General features: G+C 61.1%; 2 protein-coding genes and 2 long non-coding RNA genes across 6 annotated transcripts in view; 2 read left to right on the forward strand and 2 right to left on the reverse strand.

Annotated features, from left to right (window-relative positions):
* Nucleotides 1-19166, reverse strand: part of TIMP2 (TIMP metallopeptidase inhibitor 2) — a 36710-nt gene extending 17544 nt beyond the window's left edge. Inside the window, exons 1-2 of one of the 3 annotated variants that reach the window (XM_053910394.1) lie at nucleotides 12558-13001; nucleotides 11856-12177 (exon numbers count right to left, since the gene is read on the reverse strand). In XM_053910394.1, coding sequence (XP_053766369.1) covers nucleotides 11856-12177; nucleotides 12558-12986 — 751 coding nt within the window. In that variant the 5' untranslated portion in view covers nucleotides 12987-13001. Of the gene's footprint in view, nucleotides 1-9523; nucleotides 9710-11855; nucleotides 12178-12557; nucleotides 13002-18734 lie in introns of those variants that run through there. The other 2 variants (XM_053910395.2, XM_024553757.4) reach the window with 2 other exon arrangements.
* Nucleotides 1412-3446, reverse strand: CEP295NL (CEP295 N-terminal like; the record flags this gene model as incomplete). Its single annotated transcript, XM_071222317.1, has 1 exon — nucleotides 1412-3446. A coding segment is annotated over one exon (1602 nt), but the record flags the coding sequence as incomplete, so codon positions are not given.
* Nucleotides 9885-11736, forward strand: LOC139440297 (uncharacterized). The gene is made up of 3 exons (XR_011650426.1): nucleotides 9885-10625; nucleotides 10737-10827; nucleotides 10971-11736. It is a non-coding gene; the product is annotated as an uncharacterized lncRNA (long non-coding RNA).
* LOC139440298 (uncharacterized) lies at nucleotides 12581-20102 on the forward strand. The gene is made up of 2 exons (XR_011650427.1): nucleotides 12581-12719; nucleotides 19924-20102. It is a non-coding gene; the product is annotated as an uncharacterized lncRNA (long non-coding RNA).
* The last annotated feature ends 2893 nt before the right edge of the window (nucleotides 20103-22995 follow it).

Genomic DNA, 22995 nt, shown 5'->3' on the forward strand with positions numbered 1-22995 from the left:
GAGAGTCACAGTGACAACCCCTGGAGGGCCGTGTTTTAGGGGGGGCAGGTCCTGGGTGGCTGTTTCATTCTCTACGCCACTGGCCTGGGCAAAGCAGCACCCGGTCCCCCCTCAGCCTTCTGTGGGCAGGTGGGAAAGGGCACAGTGCCTTGTCCTCCTGCCAGGGGACAGTGTAGGTGTGACTGTCCGGGCAGAGGTGAGTCACCCTGCGCGATGTCTCGCTGCCCGTCCCCCACACCCACTTTTAGCCCAAGGGCGGCCAAGAAGGGACAACTCCTCACCCAGAACACATGGACCACAAGCACGGATTCTCAGAGGGGCATGAGAACAGCCCCCCAAGGCAGGCTGGTCCGTCCATCACCTGCAGCTCCCAGGCCGAGTTGGGAGGACTTCGTTGCTTGGCATTGGCGTCCTCGGTGGGCACGGCTGTGAATCCAGCGGTCCCACAGCACCTCCTGGCCCGAGGTGGCCCCGCAGTGGCAGACAGGAGCAGCAGGTGGCCTTGTAACGCACTGGCTGAGCATCAGCCAAAAGCCAGCACCACCACAGGACAACATGCAGCCGCAGCAAAAGGAGTAATGGGCGCCCGGTGTGACACGGACAGACGGACAGTGCTGGGCCCACAGAGGGCTGCCAAAGGACACACGTAACATCACGTCCCCTCCTCTTTACAAGGTTCAAACCCAAGTAAAACCCAACGAGACAGTGCAGGGCGTGTGCGTGTCTACACCGAAGCGCACATCCTGCTGTGGGGGACACAGGGCGACCCCCTCGGGCAGCAGGCCCGGAGCCAGGGGGCGGGGGGGCGAGCACACAGTTGCTCGCTGTTTTGTCTACAAAACAGACATAAAGATAAAGGAGGCTGTTCAGGGGCCCAGGATGCGAGCACGTCCGGACTGAGGACACCGTGATCCACTCGGAGTGTCTGAGGTCCTTGGAAGGAAGGGGAGGGAGGGAGTCAGGGACCATCTCCCAGTCCAGGCATCCACTAAATGTGGCTCAGGGCTGAGTCCAGTCCCCACCTGTCTGTCAACAAAAGCTTCCTGCACCTCAGTCACGCCCACTCATTTACTCGTCTGTGCTGGGGGGAGCAGTGGGGACAGAGGCCTGTGGAGCCTAAACTAGGTACTGTCTGGCTCTTTGTCCCCCTCTGTCCCCATCCCATGCAATTGGCAGATAAAACCCGACCCAGTGTGGGGTCTCCATGGCTGCCCGATGAGAGGTAGGCTGGGGGTAGGTCCCCCCACCACTGGCTGCTGCAGAGAGAGGGATGAGATGCTGGGAACCATTTCCCTCTGTCTGTTCCCCTCCCCCTCCTCCTTTCTCTTCCTTCCTCTTTTCTCTCTCTTCCCTTCCTCCCCCTCCTCCTTGCTCCCCCCCCACCCCCCGCCTTATCAATATTAGCTACAGGAATGCTATTGAGTGATGTGCTGTTAAATGCATTGGTTTGAAAGGCTAAGAGAGGTGTTAGTGAAACCTCTCTGGAGGTGCCTCCCCCAGCAGCTAAGCAGCCGGAGATGCGTCTTTTGACCCGGTGCCCATCTGACCCTGGATTTACTGGCCTCAAACGCCTGAAGGGCTGAATTTACCTGGACTTCCCATCTGTGCTGGCGGCTCGGGGACAGGGCCCTGTGCTGCCACCAACAGACAGACGTGTCACTGCCTCCACGGGGTCCCCTGTGTCTGCGTGAAGGAGCCCCGCCGAGGGGGACTGAGTTTCGAAGGCAAGAGGAGGGGTCGGGCGAGGGGCCCGGCGGCGCGCGCACACACACACACCTCACACGGCGAGGCCCCAGTTCCGGCAGCAGCCTCGGGTTGTATTTACCACGGTGGGAAGCGTGCTTCTAACATACGCTCTGAAATTCTCGCAAGCGTTTCCTGGCTTCTTCGAGAAACTGCTTGTGCAACTTGTTTTGCTCTAAAATCTGCTGTTGCCGGTCACGGATCATCTGACTGTGCCTACTGTCGTCGTCATCGGTGCTGCTGGTGGCCGGCGGGGAAGCAGGACTGCACCCACGTGCCCCTTCCTTCTCCTGGTCCGGAGAGGAGGCAGCCTGGCTCGGAGCCGGCTGCCCTCTCGTCTCGGCCCTGCGCTCGTCTCTGCACTCGGTCTGGCCGTGGGCTTCCAAGCACATCTCTGGGGGCTCAAGCAATTCCAGCCACGCTGGTCTTCTCTGCTCCGTCTTCTGCTTCTGCCTCTGGGCCACCGGGCCAGCTCGGTCTGCCTGGCCTTGTGGGTCCTGCTGCAGGGGGTGTGTGTCCAGTCTGGGCAGTCCGTGTCTGGACGCTGTGTGGCCCCAGGGCAGGCTGTCCTCACCAACGGGTGTTCCAGCCCCGGGAGACGACAGGGTCCTCACGCCCTCAAAGGTGGGCCTGACCACCCTCTGAGAGGCCTGGTTCTCCAGCTTGCTCAGTGCCTTCTGCAGGTTGGTTCTGGGCAAAGGGTGGCTGGCGGCCTCCCCGGCAGGCCCCATCTTCACTTCCGCATCTGCTGCTGCCGGCATCTCCCTCCACATCTCCCCTCGGTGTCCGTGCACCCCCGAGGAGCCCCGTTCTTCTCTGGGGCTCACCTCCGGCCCCAGCCCGGACGCGAGGTGCAGGCTCAAGTGTCTTTTCAGCTGTCTGTTCATGTTAAACAACTCCTCGAAGGCGGACTCCAGCTCCCTCTGCCACCTGCTCTTGCCGCTGCGCTGGCACAGGGGTGCCTGGGGCGAGGCTCTCCCTCCGGGGGTCGAGCTGACTGGCCACAGCTGTGCCAGATTGTCCACCTGACCCTGGGGACACTGACCCGGACCGTTGCTTTTTGGGCCTGGAACCAGACAAGCTGTCCTCTCCGGCTGCCTCCTCCCGGCCCGGGGGACGCCCTCCTCCCTTTCCCCCAGGACTGTGGGCGCCCCCACAGCGGTCCAGAGCTTTCCTGCAGCCAGGCCTCTGCTCGCCCGAGGGTCAGCAGGACAGCAACCACCTCGGGTCTTCCTGGAAGACCCCCCTGTCCCTTTATGCTTCTCAGGACGGCCCCGGGGAGGATGCGGCCAGCCCGTGACTTTGCCAGAACTCTTCCTTTCCACGCCCACCACTGTCCTCCGGGACTTGGTGCGACAGGGCTGCGGCCTGACCAGGTCTTCTCTGCGACACTTCTCGCCTCTGCCGGCCACTCTCTGCTTCTCCCAGGCCCAGGGCTGCCAGGCTGCTCCTCGTCGGGCCAGCCCCTCCGAGCCAGGTTCACGTTCCTTGGCCCGGCCTCCTCCCACACCTAACAGGTGTGCTAAATACAGCCTGCCCAGGCCCAGGACGCACTGGTTAGGGGCCCCCCACCCCTCCGCCCACAGCTCCTTGGACAAACGCTGGGGCCGCTGGCTTCTCCACTGCTTGAGGCCCGGTCTTCTCCGCACAGCAGGGTCTCCTTCCTCTCTGACGGGTAGCAATTTCTGTCTCTGCCTGCACAGTCAGGTTTCACCCTCGGGATCGGGCGTCAGGCGAGCAGCTCTCTCCGCATGCCTTTTCATGGCGGAGACCCTGGCCGACGAAGCTTCGAGGGAAGCTGGTGGGAGCCGGGGGCCGAGGGCACAAGGGGCCAAGGAGCCACAGATGCCACGGCCGTTCCACGTCAAGCCTGCGAGGGCAGGAGGACACACCCACTGCCCAGAGAGTGAGCGAGGCCCTGGGGACAAGGCACACAGGCTCTGAGTGAGGGGACAGACTCCAGTGCGCTCTCCCCCTCCACACCTGCCCCAGCACCCACCCCCTGTCCCCTGATCTCTGTCTTGCACACCGTGAACAAGGCCCTGAAGGGCCGCTGTTTGCAGTGGGGAATGCAGGTCAATGCCTGCAGACACTCTGACACAATGGGCGGGAGGTGCTCCTGGCATGTTGCGGGTGGAGGCCAGGGATGGCGCTGAACACCCTGCAATGCGCAGGACGGTCCCAGGCCTGTGATCGCGGCAGCTGTCTGGCCTGAGTGTCAACAGTACCAAGGTGAGACCCTGCCCTGAACAGACGCGGGAGGGCTCAGGTTGGGGGTGGAGTGTGCAAGTGACCGGCCCCCCAGAAGGAGAGCTCTCCGTACTTACAAATGAAAGGGGGACCGAGTGCAGGAGCTTGCTGGGCAGGGTGTGTGCGCGGGCAGGGGGTTGCCTGGGGGGGGGGGGGAGGTGCATGTGTGCATAAGTGTGCAAGCTGTGTGTGCGTGTGTGCAAACCCATTAGAGAGCAGCTACTACTTCTGTTCTCATGACCCCCAACTCTTCCCTTGTGTGATTCTCAGAGGAAGACTTTGGGCCATCAGAAAGGGACAGGGGCTCAGACCTGCCCAGGGTACCTGCCGCTGAGGTCAGGGACAGCCAGTCTGGGGGCCATGGAGCAACCCCTGGGCCCAGCTGCGGTCCATGGCACTACCCGTCCCGCTCCCAGGGAACCGCCGTGGTGAGCTGGGCAGCTCCGCTCGGGGCACTTTTTTACACTAATGTCTGCCGTAAGGGGCTATTATCACCCTGGGTTCACAGGTGGGGAAACTGAGGCAGGGGAGATGGAGAACCTGGACCCGGATCACACAGCTGGCAGGTGGCGGAGACAGGCCCTCTGCCACGCGGGTTAACACACACAGAGACTGTGAGCAACCACGGCTGTCTCACTGCTGACGGCTGTTGGGAAACCAACCGTCTGAACAAGAACAGGGCGAGAAAGCGGGCACACTGCACCCAGCGACCGAGGCTCTGACAAGGGTGCTGAGGCAACCGAATTCGGGAGGCGCAGGGTTAGTTTTTCCCGACAGATGGTGCTGGGACAGGCGGGCATCCACGTGCAGGAAAGATGCATTCAGACCCTCACCTCACCACAGGCAACAGCATCCGCCCTACCCAGGGATTAACTCAAAGCGGGTCAGAGCCCTTAATCCGAGGTCCAAACCTACAGATGCTGGGAAGAGAGGGAAGTGCATCTTCCCGACCTTGGGCTGGGCAAAGGTTTCTTAGACTCACCATGGAGAGCACAAGCAATCAAAGAGACGGATACACTGGGCACCACCAAAATCAAACACCTTCGCGTTTCAACAGACATTGTGAACGAGGAAAAACATGAGGCACAGAGAGGAAGGAACAGCAGCAAATCACAGATCCAACAACAGGCCCGAGTCGACTCCATGCACACCTCCAACTCAGGGGGGACACGAGCGGCCCCACTCCAACACGGCCAAGAGATCGACGCCCTGGCCAGCGTGGCTCTTCTGGTTAGAGTATCGCCCCGTCCCACACACAGGAAGGTCATGGGTTCGATTCCCAGCCAGGGCACATGCCCAGGTTACGGCTTCGATCCCCAGTTGGGGTCACCCCCTCGGAGAGCACCGGTCATGGCAGGGAGGCTGAACCCCCCCCGAAGCCCCGTCTCCCGTCAGAGAGTGGGGAAGGGAATAGCGCTCACGCCCCAGGGTGGGAGGGCACTGCGATAACCTGTGGTGCATCCACGGACGAGCTCCGTTTCGCCCTGTTTTCTTCACACACGCTACCCTGTTTGGTCAAACATCTGTGAGCTCACACACTGTCCCGGGCCTTTGTGGGAGGAGCTCCCGGGGACATGATGCAGCTGGTCCGCGTGCCACACACTGGGCAGCGAAGCCCTAGCAGCAGTCTCCGCTCTGTGTCCATGTCCCGATCTGCCCCTCCTGGCCGGCCTCCTCCCCCACAGCAGCTGAGCCCCTCCGAGAACCTCCCAACCAGGCCCCCACGCCCCTGCCTGACCCCTCCTCCCGCGTGGAGGCTCCAGCCGCCGCTCTAGTTCAGCTGCGTGACCTCAGAACCCAGCAAGCCTCCACACGTGTGCACAGGCCGCCTGCACCGCGACCGCCTGAGCTGCTCGTTAAATGCAGATTCCAGGGCTCTGCCCCGGACGGGTCCTATCCAAGGCTCTGCGGGGGGGGGGGGGGGGTGGGTGGCGGGGGGGCAGCGGCGGGGGGGCCAGGACCGTGCTCAGCTAACCAGCCACCACGAGGGGCAGTCCCTGGACTGTGGGAGTACGGCCCCACAGGTCACGGTCCAACTCCCCCTGCCCAGCCTCACACGGCTGCCAGGCCCCTGCTCTCCACACGCCCACACCCAGGGCCAGGCAGCCCCCAGCACCCAGGCTCCTCTTCCTCACCCAGACACTCCCAGTCCTGCCCACGTGTCCCCAGCTGGGCCTGGGTCTTCCTCCCTCCCCCCGAGTCCTCTGACCTCTGCAGCGACAGGGAAACTGCACTGGCCTCTCCCCAGGGCCCACAGATGCAGCGTCTGGGTGGCGCGGGGTGGTGTTTTTTTCCTTTGAAACATGTAAAAATAGATATAAAAGGGCTCCCGTGGGCTGGCAGGGCCAGGGAGGGCACATTTCCATATAATTAAAGCTTACTCTCCTATGTAAAGTTCGTCACTCCTCGCTCTGTCTCCTGAGGGTGTGCAGAGCAGACAGCATTTGGCCCTTCCTGGGAAACTGCGTTATCTTTAGGGCTGTAATGCCGAAGGTTTTCACAATGGGGGATGGGGGCGGGGGCGGGGAGCTGTATAGGACAGAGTGCCCCTAAGCCAAATGATGCCAGAATGTAATCTGGGTTCTCCCAAGTCTGCTTTTTGTAGCTTCCCATGTCCTCCCAGGTGTGACTTTCTGTCCAATAGCACCCATCCTTGTCTCTCGGGGCTTCCAAGTCGCCCTGGACTGGCACCCACACTGAGCAGCCTGTCACAGCTGCACGCAAGAGTAACAGAGCCCAGGCACTGGCGCTCTGCCCCGACTCCAGCCCAGGGGTGTGGAATCGGACACCCTCAGGGCAGTCACCCCTGGGGGGCCAGGCACCAGCCATGCTGTCAGAGGGCGGCCCGCCAGCTCAGACCTGCAACAGGCCACACTCCTACCAGATCCAACAAGTCCAAGGTAACAGGGAAGCACCCACAAGTCAGAGGTGAGCCCCCAGGTCCCGCTGCACGGGTGCAAACTAGGGGACTGCGGTCCGAAGCAGCAAGCTGACAAGCGGCTGGAGCTGCTGAGCCCGGAGCCGGCAGACATGCGGCTCCCAAAAGAGCCCATGCGACCCTCACCTGCGTTGTCAGAAATGCCTCGTAGAATGAGTGGGGTCACGGTCCAGTCCAGCCCAGGCTGCCCTGGTCAGACCTCACTAGATGCCCTGGGACCCCGTGAGAAAAACACTCGTGGAAGAGGCGTGCCGTCACCCAAGAAGCAACCGCCACTTCCCACCGCGTGGGACAAAATAACACGGCCCAGGAAGTGCCGAGAGTGACACCCGCCCGGCTCGTGGGGAGGCTCGGTCAATACCCAAGCACCGTTAACATGTGAGACAAAGGATGGATCCCACACGCAAGGGGCTGACAACCAGCCGCGTGTCTAGACGACTTTAAGAAGGTAAGAGGGGCCAATATTTGGCAACGCCCAACTAGACAACGTCATGGGATAAAAGTCCCAACACCAAAATGTAACCACTGCCGTGCTTAGCCATTAATGGGAAACACACGGTAGATGAGAACTGCGACTTGACTTAATAAGGAAAAACCTGACTGACGGACAGCTGGGTCTTCCCAGACAGGCGGCGGGAAGGCGGCGTGGTAAGGACGGCAGGGGGGGTGGCCTCTCCCACGCCCGGTTCTGGATGACGGTGAAAACACAAACGAAAAAACCTGGCATAGGAAGAAAAGTCCTAGAGAACCAAGAATGTTTTAGGGGGGCTGCAAGTGGTAGAAAAGTCTAGAACAGCATGTGGGGATGGTCAAGAATATTAACTGTGTGACCTAGGGGAGGTTTCTTAACTCTGGGCGCCTCAGTTTGCTCATCTGTAACACGGGAAGGATAATGGCAACACCCACCTACAGAGATGCCAATGCTCATCACCATGACAAACACCCGGATGCCCAGCGCGCCGTTGGAGGGAGAGGGTGGTACTTACTGCGCGTGTCTCCAGGTGACGGAGCTAGACCACCGAGGGTGCATTACAGAGAGGCAGGACTTGGTGGGATAGAAAGAAGTACTTTCTACAGGGCTGCGTTGAAATCATTGAGCTGACTTGGTAGGTAGTGAGACACCCATCACTGGAGGCATCCAAGCCAAGCCCAGATAAAACAAACATCAGAAACATTTTTGAACTACTTTTCTCTGAATTCTAGCTTATAAAAATATACCTTGTGACACCCAGGGCCTCGGCTTTCGGCCACTTCTTGACTCTCAGCTAAGTTCCAAGATGGCGGATGGTCCATAAGCCTCTGGGCTTTGGACAGGCTGCATCGGAACCGCCTGGATGGGGGCGGTCATGGCAGAACACAAGCCTGGCCAGGCCCCCCTGTCCTTGGTGGGGCTCGTAAATGTGTCTGTGTCACCAGCTCCTAATGCACAGATAGGGCTGGGACCCTTCTGGGAGGCCCAGGTGGCCGGGCAGCCAGCCTTGGGGGTCAAGCACAGGCTCGCTATGTCCCCATTACCCCTGGGCCTGCTTCACAAAGACACACGAAGCACAGACTCCACACTCAGGGAGACACCAGGCTGCCAGGAGGGCTGCTTACGGCCCATCCGGCTGGCGGCTCCCTGAATGTCCTTGGCCATATTAGCCATCGGTGTCCCTCAGACCTTCCGGAGTCCACGTGCACTGTCTGGGTCAGGGGTCGCCACTACCAGCAGCCGTCTTGCTGCAGGACGGCTCTCCCTCACCCTTCACGCCTCCAAGCAGCCACATTCATCCCCAACTCCGGGCCACCGTCCTTCCAAACCAGCATGTACACAGACAGCCCTGCAGCCCGGGGCCCTGCAAATCCTCCTTCCAGACGGCGGCCCAGAGGCCCCCATCGGCCCAGCTCCTACGAGCCCCCCCAGCAGCTGGCACAGAAAGCAGCCCTCCCTACGACAGACGGGGGCGGGGGCACAACAGGAGCCTCGGCCCTGGCCAACCTGCCTGGGTCTGCGGGGCCCACTGACCAAGGTCCAAGGTCGGCTGGACCTGCAGCTCCTGCCTCTACCAGCAGCCAGGGTCTGCCCAGCTAGTGACCTGTGGCAGGCTGCTGCCATGGCAACGACAGAACTGCTGTGCTGTGACCTCAGAGCAGGGGTGTAGTCAGGGGCAGTGAAGAGCCAGGCAGAGGCGGAGCACCTGTCAGGGCGCCTGCGGTGGGTCCACCAGGCCCCAAGGTTCAGCTCCAACAACTGGGGCGCTAGGTGGAGGGACAGCCGACACGGGGCAGCGCTCCGGTGCCAGGGCGTGCCCACTCCTGGTGTCCGCGGAGGGCCTCGCAGCGAGCAAGTGCGCCCCCGCCCCAGCCGGCAGCGGAGTCCCTCCGCTCACGCCCAGCGTTGGGCGTCTGGGCCCACACCTCTCCTCACTGCAGTCAGGCCTTCACTTCAGCGAACCCCAAATGCCAGCTGTCATTCCCGTTCATCGCAGAGAGTCAGGGAAAACGAAGTGTGAGTTCCCTCACTGATCTGAACATCCTACACGTCCGACAAATCCCACGTCCGACAAATCCCACACCGCTGGGCCCAGCGGAGCGTCAGAAGCTGCGATTTACCTGCCCCTCCGCTGCTGCTGTCCCGAGACGGGTGTTTCCGACGCATCCCTGGGGTTGACAAGGCAAGACGAACATCCTTGCGACTGAATGCCTGTGTGTGTCCTTACTTCCTTCTCTCAGAAAAACCCCCCGAGTCCCCAAATTCAGAGGGGAGACCGCTTGTTAAAGCCCGTGATGGGCACTGCCAAAACGCCTTCTAAACCGCCCAGGTTCCCACAACACATACCTGTCATCGGCCCTGCCAAGGACACGGAGCTCTTGGCCAGATGGAACACACGGGAAATCTGGAGTGTGACCTTCAATCCCGTTTCCAGTGCCAGAGCCAGGCACGGCTCCTGGCTCCCCGGGCACCAGCCCTCAGCCACGCGACCTTGGGCAGGTCACGAGCTGTTCCCGTCCAGAGAACAGAGGACCCCTGCCTGCCTGGCCTCCCGAGTCTGAGGGAACGCGATGTCCTTCCGCACTGCAAAGCCCGGGACAACTGATACCAAGAAAGATACCGTCGGTGACTGTTTGTCTGGTGGTGGTTTGTTGTTTTGGCTTTTGGTTTTTACCCCTGCTTTCCAGAGCTGGTGCACGAAAAGCAAAGAGCACCCGAGATTTGTTCCTTCATCCCCCGAGGGGCCCAGGTGTCCCAACTGAGAATCAGGGACTGGTGGCGCCCATCAAAGCTCTGCCGTAACGCCACCCCTCCTGAGAGCTGGTTTCTACCCAGCAGGCCCAGGCTGGTCCCCGTCTCCCAGGGATGCGGGGGGACCAGAGGGGAACCTCGAGCAGGGCTGGAGAAGAGCCCCCGGGCGAGAAGCGTGAGTGTCCAGGAAGCCGGGGTGTCCCCACAGCCGCCCTGCTGCAGGGTCGACCTGGCCCTGAAACACACACTCTGCTCTGAGCAGAGAGTCTGCCACAGACCCGAAGCCCACAGATGGCCCTCGCATGACCACAAATGACCCTCCAGCCCGCTCCTGGGGGCAAATGAAGCACTGCCTCTTGAAAGCACCCGAGACTCCAGCGCCTGCCTGGGGTTGCAGCTGGGACGCCCAGCTTCTCAGCCGCTGGATGGCCAGGGCGTGGCCCGGAACAGGCCGCGTGCAGACCATCGAAGGTAAGAATTCTGCTCAGCGCCGGGGTCCGGTGTGATCATTAGTGCATCGTGCCCCTCACGTCACGTGGCCTGTGCTGAAACCCCCCCCCCCACCAACATCCCTGATCTCAGGGGCCGAGGGAAGAAAGGCCGCAGACAGAAGCCAGGCTGGCACGTTGTGGGCAGGACGCAGAACAGAGCTGGCTAGGAATGCAGCGGGGAGGTTCGTCTTCCTGCCCCGGGGACAGAGGCTTGCGGGTCTCTCAGATCATTGTCCAGCATCTCAAAGTTCTAGCTGGGGGTGGGGGACGGGACTGACCTCCCCAGGGCCCCTCCCATGCTTTTGCGTACTTGACCCATTCCCAGAAATTTACTCCGTGTCTGCTGCGGCACAGCCCTGAGAAGGTCAACCCTGCTGCCACAGAAGAGGAAACGGAGGGCCAGAGTGGCCCAGAGTCGGGGCTCAGAACCAGTTCTGGCTGGCTCCAGAGCCCAGGCTCTTCCTCCCAGTACCTTCCAGTGAGTCCTTTGCCCCTAAGATGCCAGGCCATCGCCTCACCCCGCCCTCGCCCCGTGTGAAGGTTCAGCTGTCGAAGTGCTTTTGCACCAGGGCCTCCAACTGACCAGAGCAGCCTCGGTCAGCCGGGCGCAGCCCCCCAGGCTCTGCTGAGTCTATGTGGGTGCCCTCCAGGAACGCCGTTTCTCAGTCCCTGTACTCAAGGGCTGAGAAAAGGTGGGCAGAGTTGATAGAGGACTTAAAGAGTTGAAAATTTTTACTTTAAGTAGGAGCCAATAAGCTACTAATCAATGCACGTAAAAGCTTTTGTTCCAGGAACTGAAGGTGGGACCCACCCTGACCCAGGACACTAAGCACGGAAGCACTTCCCCCTTCCTGCTTGGTCAGGAGGGTTGCAAGCCACGCCAGAGGGTATCTGAACCATTGTGCTCCTGGGTGAGATGACCACCGCCCAGAGTGAGAATGCTCGAGTTGTTTTTTTAATCCAATTAACTCCTCCCTGAATTTCAAAAGCCCTCACTGCATGGGGTTTATTCCCTGCTACAAAAACCTTGGCCATCTTCTCAGATCGCCGGCAGTCTGAATAAAGCAGCCACAAAGATTCAATCCCCGTCTCTGCTTACTGGGTTTGGCAGTGACAGGCAGCCCGAACTCCGGTGTCTTTTCTGGTTTCAGAGTCACTGCACTTTGGGGTCAGTTTGTAGGTAGACACCCACCCACAGGCCCCACTTCACCTGGAGTCACCCTGTTGTGAGGCAGGGAGCGGGGAACCAGGTGCAGGGTGACGCAGCCCAGGAAGCTTGCATGTGCCTTGTCCTTGCGCCGCAGCCTGGGGCTCAGGAGTTTCCCTCCAGGACCGGAGAGCACCTGGCGGAGGCCCCGCGGCCTGTGCTGCAGCTGGACGCTGCTGCCGGAGCCCAAGAGCAGCTGTGGACTCCTCAGAAGGATCTCGGCTGCTCCCCGCAGAACCTTGTTGACCACAATAGGGTGCAGGGCAGCCTGGCCGGCCAGGCCCTGGAGGGCCAGCGAAGCTCCCCCACAGCAGCCATCACGTGCCTGTGGGTGGGAGCAACTAGGGAGGACACAGCCCAGCTGATAAGGACGGGCAGAACACACCTCCCAAGTCTTATCTCAAACAGGCAGATAACACCCCCCCAACAGGTGTCCTCTGGGTGTTGCACAATCCTGGCAGCTCCGGCTGCACCCCTCTGTGAAAACCGCTGAGGTGCGGTGCCACACATGTGCAAACGGCACCTCGTCAAGCCGATCAGAAGCCCAGCCCGTCTCCCATCCCAGGAGAAGCCCCCACCCATCTCTTCATCTGCATCCCCATCCCCATCCCCGTAGCCTTAAATGATGACACAGCTCACAGGTCCACACAGAACGCTTCGAAAACTCGGACGGGCAGAAGGAAAGAAGACCACCCCGGCTCTTACCCCTGCCGAGAGCCGGACTAGATGGACATCCTTCCAGACCGTCCTCCGTCCGGGCCTTCGACCACGCGCCCGCCCCGTTTGCAGTGAGGTCCAGACGCACACAGAAGGGGTGCAACCACGTGGAGAGGCCAGGGACTTGGCACCACGAACACCAGGACAGAGGTCAGCTCCAAGACAAGGTGGGGGGCTGGGACCCGGAGGAGAGCACGGAGGCCGGGGAGTGCTGGCAACGTGCTGTTTCTTGGCCTGGGTGCCCGCGCCAAAACTGTTCCCTGAACTGCACAGTTCGGCGCTGGGTGCTGTTAGGGAACGCTTGTCAGCTCCGAGACCCAGCCAGTGCTGAACTGGAAACGGGAAAGTGTCCAGGCAGAAGCTGAGCTTTTCGCTCTGAATAGGCTCTGAACACTTTCCCAGGTCACAAACAGCCATCTGTGACACTGTTTAAAAGGCCTGCTTCCTATTTTGCTGCTTAATGTATTTTTGCTCCTCTCCAATTGGTGGGACACCCTCACGAACATGGCCAGCCCTCAGGCATCCCCCCTCACCCCGTGGGCCCCCACCCTTCACCCATCCGAGTAGCGGACCACCCTCCACTCCCGAGAGGCTGGGACGCGGACCAGGCTGCTCTCTGACATTTTAAAACCGCCTTCTTCTTCTATTTGCTAACAGAGTGACACTGAGCAAGTTACTTCCTCACCCAGGCCTCAGCCTGATGGTCTGTGAAATGGGGACAATAATGGAGAATTAACTGAGTTGACATCGGAATGTGCAGAACACAGCCCCAAGCCCTTGGCGCTGAGCAGCAACAGCTGCGGTTGCTGTCCTCGCTGTCAGCAGTGCTGTCTTTCCCAGCCCCCCGCTGCTGTGTGGCTTCCCCCTCGGGGGCGGCCATCCCCCGGGGCTGTGTGAGGATCACAGGTCCGGCAAGGTGGTCTCTCGGGTCTTGCACAGAAAGCATTCATACCTCTCAGAGCCTCCTGTGGCCCTGTGCTCAGCACCTGACCTCTGCCCCAGCCCCAGGAGAGAACGCAGGCAAATCATCACCTCTTGTCTGCAGGTGGAGAAACTGAGGCGGGGGCACCTGCCGAGGCCTCTGCCCTAGCCTGAGAGGGGGGCTGCAGTGCAGCTCCTGACCACGCTGGCTCCAAATGGCACCCCCACCCCACCCCTCTGCCGCTTCTCCTCCTGCACCGGGGCATCTCATCTGCCCCTCCCCAACCTTCTTGTTCAGATCCTCTGGCACCCAAACAGAAGCCTGGCCAAGCCCCCCGGACACCTGTCTGCTCATGTCTGTCTGTCTGTCTGCCCTGTGCACTCCTACACCATCCTCTTCGCACACCCCCACGGCCTCGGGCGCCCTTCCGCACACTCCCGGGTGGCAGTGCCCGCTGCCCTCCGCGCCGCACATCCCCGGCAGCTTGACCTGGGTCCCGGGAATGGTCCACGTGGTAAGGCGGAGCCGAGACATTTGGTCCCAGTCGCCGTATTGGGTCTCCCCGTTCCCCAGCCCTCCACTCTGGCCTCTTCTGGACCCAGAACTCCCCCCGCCCCCCGCCTTTGCCCAGGAGGTCGGGCGGTCCCCCTGCTGAGTGCGCCACTAACAGGGTGCCGGGGGCATGGGCTCAGACTCAGGGTTCTTCCCGCTCCCCAGCCTTGTCTCCCAACTCCGCTTTCCACTTCTGCACAGACCTTCCCACCCACTGGCCCTGGGTCCTCCTGCGCATTGGCGGGTGGAGGGAGTGTCCCAGACAGGAGCCTGGGTCCAGCACCTGGCAGAGAGGAGCCTGTGACATTTACCCCCCCTCCACCACTCCCTAGTGCCCCTCCTCTCTCCTCCAGGCTTGTTCTCTCGCCTGCTGGCCTTTCCTCCTCCACGCTGCCCGAGGTTCTCCAGGCATATCTCTTAGCTATTTTGTAACCCAAGGGGTTCACCGCCCCACAGCCTCTGGGGCATCGGAGCGGGGGTCTGCCTCAGGACTAGGGTGGCTGCAGGCCCCCCTCCCCCGCCAGCCTGGGACTCCCGTACAGCCCTGTTCTCCAGGTGCCCCAAGGTCACCGCAGGTCCTCATCCGTGGGATCTGCCTGGCCACCCAACAGAGACAGCAGAGAATAGGCAGGGGACCAAGGCCACATGCAGCTACTGCACCACCGACCAGGGCTGGACTGCAAATCCTGAAGGACGGAGCTGCATCCCGTCCTCAAACACAGATAGGGAGGAGGGTGTGGCAGGGGAAAGCTCCCTTCCAGCCGCTGGCCACGCCCACTGCACAGCCCTTCCCTCCTCTGGCCTCCCAACCCTGGGAGCTGCCAGCAATTCACCCCTGGGCCCTCCCCTGGGAGATCACATTCTCGCAGGGACACTGCCCAAAACTGAGCCCGGGAGCCCCAGTCCCCTGCGCGGCCCCTCCCCAGCCTCCCACCCAAACCCTGTGTCTGCAGATCCCAAGAACGAAGGCCACAGGGGCTCCCGGTTCCTTCCTTAATTATTCGGGCGAAGCATGGTGGGGGTGGGGGCCTGCAGGGTCCTGCCCGCCCTGACCCATGCAGCTTACACCCACTCCCTCAGGGCCTGGCATCGTGCCTGGCATTCGAGGGCAGGGATAATGCTGCTGCTTCCTCACACCCCCTGGGAGGAGCCAGCACCTCCATAACTGCCTGTTGAAATGCAGGCCAAGATCAAACCCAAAACGCACAAAACACAGATGATCTCGCTCAGCAGGCGGAGTCACCACCTCACCTGGCCCCCTGGGCACTGGAGGTCCCACTCAACTCAGAGGAATCTCATCTGCCTTGCTCTTCCTGAGCATGTGTCAGGGGATGACAGGGCCATCCTTGAGTGCTTGTGTATCTTCCAGAGTGGCACTGTCTGGCCCCCATCGGTGCGTGAACAAAGCTGGACGTCGGCCCCGGCAGCCGGCACCCGGCCTTGGCGGTGAGCCCTTCTCCACCAGGTGCTGGAGACCAGCAGGGCGTGTGTGGAAAGCAGTACCTGGAGGCGGGGACCGCTGAGAAAGACAGCACTGCGGGTGCCCTCATGGAGTGACGTGGCTTTGGGCGTCGCTACCCAGGCCAGAGGGGACATTTTATTCTCCAGCAACTTGCCCGAACACCAGGGCACCCAGTCCCTCAGCAGGCCGAGCAGCTTCAGGCTCTCTGCGCTGTGGCCCTGCCTGGCCTTCGGCACCATGGAGAGCAAAGGACTCCACTGGCAGAGGGAAGCGCCGGCAACACATCCAAAGGGGGCTCTGAGACAGGGCGCTGCCTGCTTGTCCCCCCTTCCTGGAAAGGACTGGGAGCAGGGGCTCCCCGGAGTCCAGACCCCCTCTTACCTCCTCCCCTTCATCCAAAATATCGCAACTTCAAATCAACTCTTTGCAGACCACAGATCCAATCCTCCCAGGCACAGGGCTGGGAGGGGGCTCCCTCACTCGAGGGCAGACAGACAGCTGCTTCTCAAGCAATCTCCTCTGGCAGATACCAATACCAAGCTCATTAACAAACCCGCGACCGGCCAACTGTGAAAGATGCCGGCATGGCGGCCTCCGGCATCCCCACGGACACCAGGCCATCGCCCTTCCCCAGACCTCTGGGCCACAGCTCTGGCGGCAGAAATCACCTGCGGGGCTGTGAAAACTACCAAACCGAGGGCTGGGCCAGACTCCCTGCAGCTGCAAAGGGACCTAGCCCCGAGTGACCTTTAAAAGGCCCCAGGCAATTCTGCTCTGAGCCAGAGTGGTGAGAGTGGGGCGAAGTCGTGGGCCTGTCCCACTCAGAACAGAGGTGACAGGGAAAGGCACTGCCTTCCTGTGGGTTCACCCCAGGCCGCCAGGGCCGGAGCAGCGATGTTCCGCGCTGTCTCCCTCCGAGCCCACTGAGCACGGAAGGCTGCGTGTGGGATGGACAGGGCAGCCCCGCTCAAAGTGCACCCTCTTGAAATTCAGTCCAGCCAGACCTGGGGATGAGGCCTTATTTGGAAACCGGGGCCTTCGCTGATGCAACCCAGTTAGGATGAGGTCGTGCGGGGTGTGGGTGGGCCCTAGTCCAACGACGGGTGTCCCTAAAGGAGCAGGCGAATCTGGACACACGCACACACAGAGGAGAAAGCCATGTGGGGAGGGAGCAGAGACTGGTGTGAGATATCTAATGATGCAAGAAGAGCCGAGGACGGCCAAGCCCCCACAAGCAGGTGAGAGGCCTGGAACAGATTCTCCCTAGGAGCCTCCGGGAGGAGCCAGTCCTGCGCCCACCTGGAGTTTGGACTTCACACCTGAACTGTGAGAGGGTCAGTCCCTGCTGTCCTTGCCCCCCCAGTGGGGGGGGGCATTTGTTCCTGCAACCCCAGGAATCTAACCCAGGGGGCTCTGCCCAGCTACTCTGGCATCTGCAGGCCTGCCGGGCCTCTGGGCAGGGATGCAGTTAAAGAGTTTTGGCTGATTTTGATGCAATGATTTGGACACAAACACCAGGAGGTCCAGGGGGAGGAGACTCCAGGCATCCTGACACTCCCCGACCTTGACCCCTGGCTGCCCTCTTCCAAACCCAAAGCAGAAACAGCCCCGCCCCAGCTGACCCTGAACAAGCACCAAGCGGTGGCAGCTCCGACCAGTGGTCCAAGGCCCAACCCCTTCCCACTCCCGCTGCCGCCAGCCCAGCCCGGAGCTCTCAGGAACCGTGATGCCTTCTGGCCTCGGTTGGGTTCTGCCCCAGGACTCACTGGTCAGAAGCTTATCCTGGCTCCTCCCTTAGCAGGAACCTCTCCTCCAGCCTCCAATCACTCCAAGCACCAACACAGACATTCCCTCCCCCAACTCTGGTTTTGTGCAAACTGCTCCTCAAGCATGCCCCAAGCGCAGGTGGCCTGAGCCATGTGGTGCCCACAGGTAGAAGCACCTGTGGCAGGGACAGCTTAAAGAGCCAACCCGGGTGCGGCAAGGAGTCTTGGGGGACTGGGGAGCCAAGGGGGTCAGGGCTGACAACGAAACCCACCCGGAAACTGCAGTGGGGAGTGGGGAGTGTATGCGGGTGAGGGCAGCCCCGCCCTCCCACAGCTGGCTGTCAACAGGACGCTGGGCTGGCTGAGAGGTAGGAGCAGAAACTGCACCTGTTGAGAAGTCAGAGGGGCTGGAGGCCCACCTGCAGTGCAGCTGTCCTTCTGGTTAACCCGAGCTTCCCCAGAAAGCCTGGCTGGCCTTCGCCGGGGCTGTCGAGGCCTGAAAGTGTCAGACCTGCGTGGAAACCTCCGGGTGCCAGCTGGTCCTACCCACTCCTGCTGCCCCTCCAAGGACCAGAACAAATAACTGGGCTCCTCCTCTCTCCCTCGCTCACTCCCACCTTTGCGGGACAAGGAGCCCTGCGGGTAATAGATATTTCCAGGGATCCTAAGCGGCCATACAGCCCGAACCCCTACCCTGCCCCTTCCAGTCACCAAAGTACCCAGTTCTGGTGGATGTCCCAAAAAAGTAGTCTCCAGCACCAAGCTGCTCAAAGACTCGCCTTCGTGTCCCGCCCTGTGTGCAATGCCTCCTGAGTAGAACACCCAGCAAGGAGCTCTGGGGCTCTGCAGGCCTTTCTGAGCAGCCCCTCTGAGCCCAGAGCCTGCCGGGCAGCGGGAGGGAAGCGTCCATCTGCCCCCCTCAATCCAGCGAGCCCCGAAACAGGGCTGGCGGGAGAGGCCTAGATAGAGAAGCCATTCCCCATCCGGCCTCAAGCCCAGAGGAGCCCAACTGCCAAATCACACGTGAAAGTTTCTTCATGGGGTCCCCGGCCCTCCAGCCCACCGAGGCCAAGGCTCCCCTCTACTCACATACGCTGTGTCCCCCACTCCCCCGCCTCCCACCCCCGCCCCGCGCTGGTATCCCAGGGCCCTCTGCCTGCCAAAACCCAATCCGTTCGCTGGCTCCCTTTTCTGGGGCTGGAGCTGCAGCGGAATTTCGGTGGAATTTTGAGGTTGAGAAGCATCTCGGCAGAGAGGGAAAGAAAGGGCTGAAGGGAGGGGGAAAGAAAGTGCGATTTTGGCATCAACTTGCAGGATTCGAGAAGGCGCCGTGGGCCGGGGGGTAGGCGCTGGGTCCCTCTGCAAGACGCGGGCGGGCGGGGCGTCTGCGCACCCTCGGGCGGTCCCGCGCGCCCCGCGGGAGCGGTGGGCACCCACAGGGCCGGGGCGGCCCTCGTCCTTACCTATGTCTGCATTGCAAAACGCCTGTTGCGGGTGCACCGGGGAGCAGCTGCAGGCGTCGGCCCGGCGGAGCAGCGTCCCCAAGAGCAGGAGGCCGAGCGCGAGCCGCAGGCTGCGGGCCGCGGCGCCCATGGCGGGCAGGGGGCGCGGGCCGGGGGCGCGGGCTCGGGGCTCGGCCGCCGCCGCCTGGGTTCCGGGCGCTCCCCTTTGGACGGGCTGAGGCGCGCGGTCTCGCTGCGCTCCCGGGCGCGCCCTCCGCACCCGGCCCGCACTCGGCCGCACAAACTTTCTCGGGTCTGTGTCCGGGGGCGGGGGGCGGCGGCGGCGGGGGAGCTGCTGCCGAGCGGAGAAGAAAGCGGTGGGAGGCGGCGAGCGAGCGCGTGCGGCCCAGGTCCCGGATCCTCCACAGCCTTCTATGGATGTGTGCGCCGCGGCCTCGGCCCGAGCCGGCCTTTTATAGTTCTCCGAGAACGTCGGGCTCCGCTGGCGGCCAATGAGACTCAGGGAGCCCCGGAGGCCCCGCCCCTCGTGCCTCCTCGGCCCTCCCCCTAGCCCGGCTTTTGTTGTGCCCAGAGAGGGGGCTCGCCGCTGCGCACCTGGCTTCCCAGAGGCTCGGACCGCACCCTTTGCCTCCCAAATCGCCAGAGGTTGGGGCGGGGGGATCCGGGGAGGACAGCGCCCAGTGGGTCCTTACTCAGCACTTCAGACTCGAAGCCCACTCCTCAGGGAACCGGGGGTGGGGATGCCTACCCCACCCACCACCTCTTCCCCTTCCCCTCCAGCTTGGTATGGGGAGGTATACACTACCGCCCCGTTCCCTGCCGCCCCTGGGGTCCCCTGGGATTGAGCAAAGGGGGTGTGTGCTTTGGGGCAGGGGTCTCCCTGCGGCCTGGGTGGGGGCCTTGTGAAACTTGGCGAGGATTCCTTTTTCAAATGGAGGCCTTAGAATTTTAAGTGCGCTTAGTCAGTTTACTTAGAAAGGGAGGGGGAGTGGTTACAATGAACAAAACAGGATTTTATATAAACTGGCCATATTTTTGACCAGCCAACAAGAACCAGGGGGGTGGGCCCAGGAGCCGGGGAGACAGTCGGATTGGAGGAAGGCATTGGCGGGGCTCGGCTCACAGTTCCCTCGGTATCCCACAAGTGTGGCAGCTGAAGGACTTTTCCCCAAACACTTTTGTGTTCCAGAAGGGGCGGAGTATCTTCGAGGTGTGGACGCATGTGAAGTACGATGAAGTGTGACCCCAGGGATCCTGTCCGCCTGTCACTGAGCCTGCCCGAGGACCTCCTTCTTGCCGGCAGGGCGCTTCTAATCCAGCTGGGGCGGTGTACAGAGAGAACACAATTAAAGAATAATTGCCGCTGAACTCCGTGGTGCTGACTTGAGATAGGAAACTGGGAAATACTGAAGGAGTGGAAAAGCCGTTCCTCCTGTTTCTGGGCGCTTTGAGACAGACAACTTGGAGAAAAGTTAACAGGGCAAAGCAATGCTGTAGCCCCCTGACACACCCAAACTCACTTTTTCAGCTTTTGTTCCTATAGAGCAGTGTCACATGCTCTCTGCTCTGGTGCCAGAGGATGTGACAAGGCTGGGGGAATTCAGGGAAAGGGCTGTAGCTCTGACCTGGCTCCAAGGCGGGAGGACTGGGTCACACACCCAGACAAGTAGGCAGGAGCACGTGGGCCTGGGAGCTCAGGTGGTCTTCGCAGACCCCACCCCCGTGTGCTTTCTGAACACAGCCTGCTGGACCCAGCTCCCAGTAGGACAGACGGGAGGGCCTTCTAGGACCCTCAGAACATGCTCTTAGGCCACCGCTTCCCACCAAAAGCATTCACCTTGCCCACTCACCCCCAAAGAGACTTCCCCTGCACAGAACCCAGCAGGGCCAGCAGCACCTCACCCAGCCTGCACACCCCCAGCGAGCTCCTCCTGGGCTTGGCTTGGTGGAGTCAACCTTGTCCAGTGTGAGGAGGAAGTGCTGGTGCCTCCTCATGCCCGCCCCCCTTGGGTAAACAGAGTCAGGATGACCTCATAGGCCTGGGCAGGCGGCCCTGCCAGCCAGGCTCTGTCCACAGAGCTCAAGGAGGAGCTCTGGAAATGCCTCCTCCTGGTGGACTCACTCTCCCAGTTTGGAGAAGCTCCATTTCCTCCCGAGCCTGGGGTGCTCTGTCCCTGGAGACATCTGGAGGGGCCCCATTGGCCGCCGGCGGAGCCCGACGGTCTCAGAGCACTATAAAAGGCCGGCTTGGGCCAAGGCCGCAGAGCACACATCCATAGAAGGCTGTGGAGGAGCCAGGACCTTGGCTCTTTCCGGCAGGTTCCGGAGACCCAGCTGTTCCACCGCACATGGGCATGAAAAGTGGCCCCACATACACAGGGAGCTGGGACCGAAAGAATGGGCGTGTCTGGAGCAGGTCTGAGGGCAGGCAGCAGGGGGTGCCATGGGGGGCGTCCATGTGCCTGGCTGTCCTGAGGGTTCTGTGATTTGTGATGCGTGGTCCTGGCTCTAAGGTCATGATAGCCCCGCGTCGACTCCGGGCATCAGCCTCGTGGCCACAGGAAGCAGGTGGTGCCACCAGCCCAGGTACCTGTCCCCAACATCCCCTGGCGGGGCTGGCTGTGTGCCATAGGACATCCTGAAGGTGACAGGAAGGAGTCAAGAATCACTGAGCCATCTGTCACGTGAAGATGGGCCACAGTTTGCTGCACAGTCCACAAGGCATCTTCATGAGCAGCGGTGGGGACTCTACAGCACATTTCAATTTTCGTTTCATTTCATTAATTTTATTATTATTTCTTACCCTCACCTGAGGACATGCTTATTGATTTGAGAGAGATAGGGGAAGAGAGGGAAAGAATTGTCATTTGATTGCCTCTCAGTACTCGCCCTGACCAAGGACTGAACCCACAACCCAGGCACGTGCCCTGACCGGTAATCGAACTCGTGACCTTTTGGTTTATAGGATGACACTCCCACCAACCGAGCCAGGGCTCCTTAATTTTGCTATTAATTCGCTTTGGCCAGGACTGGCCTCTTTGCCTCAGCACGACCAACCTCTGGGCCAAAGCGTTCTCTGGCGAGAGACGTGCTGTGCCCTGTAGGGTGTTGAGCAATGTCTCTGGCTTCCACCCTCCAGATGCTGATAACGCCGCATCCCAGCGGTGACCGCCTACAGAAGTCCAGACGTTGCTCAATCTCTCCCGGCTGGGGCGGGGGAAGCAAAACCATGCTGGCTGACAAGCCCTACGTGATAAAAATCTTGGGTTGGGAGAAAAGCAGAACACAGAGACATAAATACGTTTTTGTCATATCAGTATGTGTCCTGGACACACCCGTCTGTCCACATTAGTTCTCAGGGGAGGCGAGGAATGGTAAAAAAGATTGTTTTATTAAAAAGAGTCCGTGAGTACACAGCATGCACGACATTTCATTTATGGCAAATTAAACATACTCACGGCCCCAGCCGGTATGGCTCAGTGGCTTGGAGCATTGTCCCGTACACCGAAGGTCACAAGTCCAATTCCCAGGTGGGGCACATGCCTAGGTGGTGGGTTTGGTCCCTGGCCGGGGCACCTATGAGAGGCAACCGATCAATGTTCCTCTCTCGCATTGATTTTTCTCTCCCTCCCTTCCCCTCTAAAATCAGTAAGCATGTCATCGAGTGAGGATTTAAAAAAATTAAATACACACGTGGATCTAGACAGGCGTATCAAAAGGTGTTCACCAAAAAGTTAGTGGGTGACTCCAGGTGGTAGGAACTTAGGAGGCAGGACCAAGGGCAGTCACACCCTGCTGCTTGGGCCGGGAAAGCAATGGTCAGGTGAGGGCCCAGCCCTAGAGGTGACAGCTCCCGGGCAGGAGAAGGGGGGCTCCGCCCTTCCCAGCCAGCCTGCGCTACTAAATCCTGCTCGGGCAGCAGCTCCTCAGGGCGCTCACCCTCACAGGGCCCCACCCCACCACCTACCTGCCCGTGCCCCGTGCCCCCATCGGGCTTCCTTTTGCTGTGTTGGTGGCTGTATTTTATACCATCCCTAGAACCTCTTTCAGAAGGCAGGGCTTGGCCTCTCCCCTTCACTGTCTGCCTAGGCACCTGTCACCTCCCCTTCCCTCACCTACCAGGCAGGCACCCCTCTGGGCAAAGGCGGCCTTGAGCCAGGGTCTCCTCCTTGCAAACCTATCTGGATATCACCCCCTGCTCCCTGACATGCCAGGTCCAGGCAGCCGTCCCCACACCAGCCACGACGACCTGACCCAGACC

Source organism: Desmodus rotundus, chromosome 9 (assembly GCF_022682495.2).
Source record: "Desmodus rotundus isolate HL8 chromosome 9, HLdesRot8A.1, whole genome shotgun sequence".
In the NCBI taxonomy this organism is placed as follows: domain Eukaryota; kingdom Metazoa; phylum Chordata; class Mammalia; order Chiroptera; family Phyllostomidae; genus Desmodus; species Desmodus rotundus.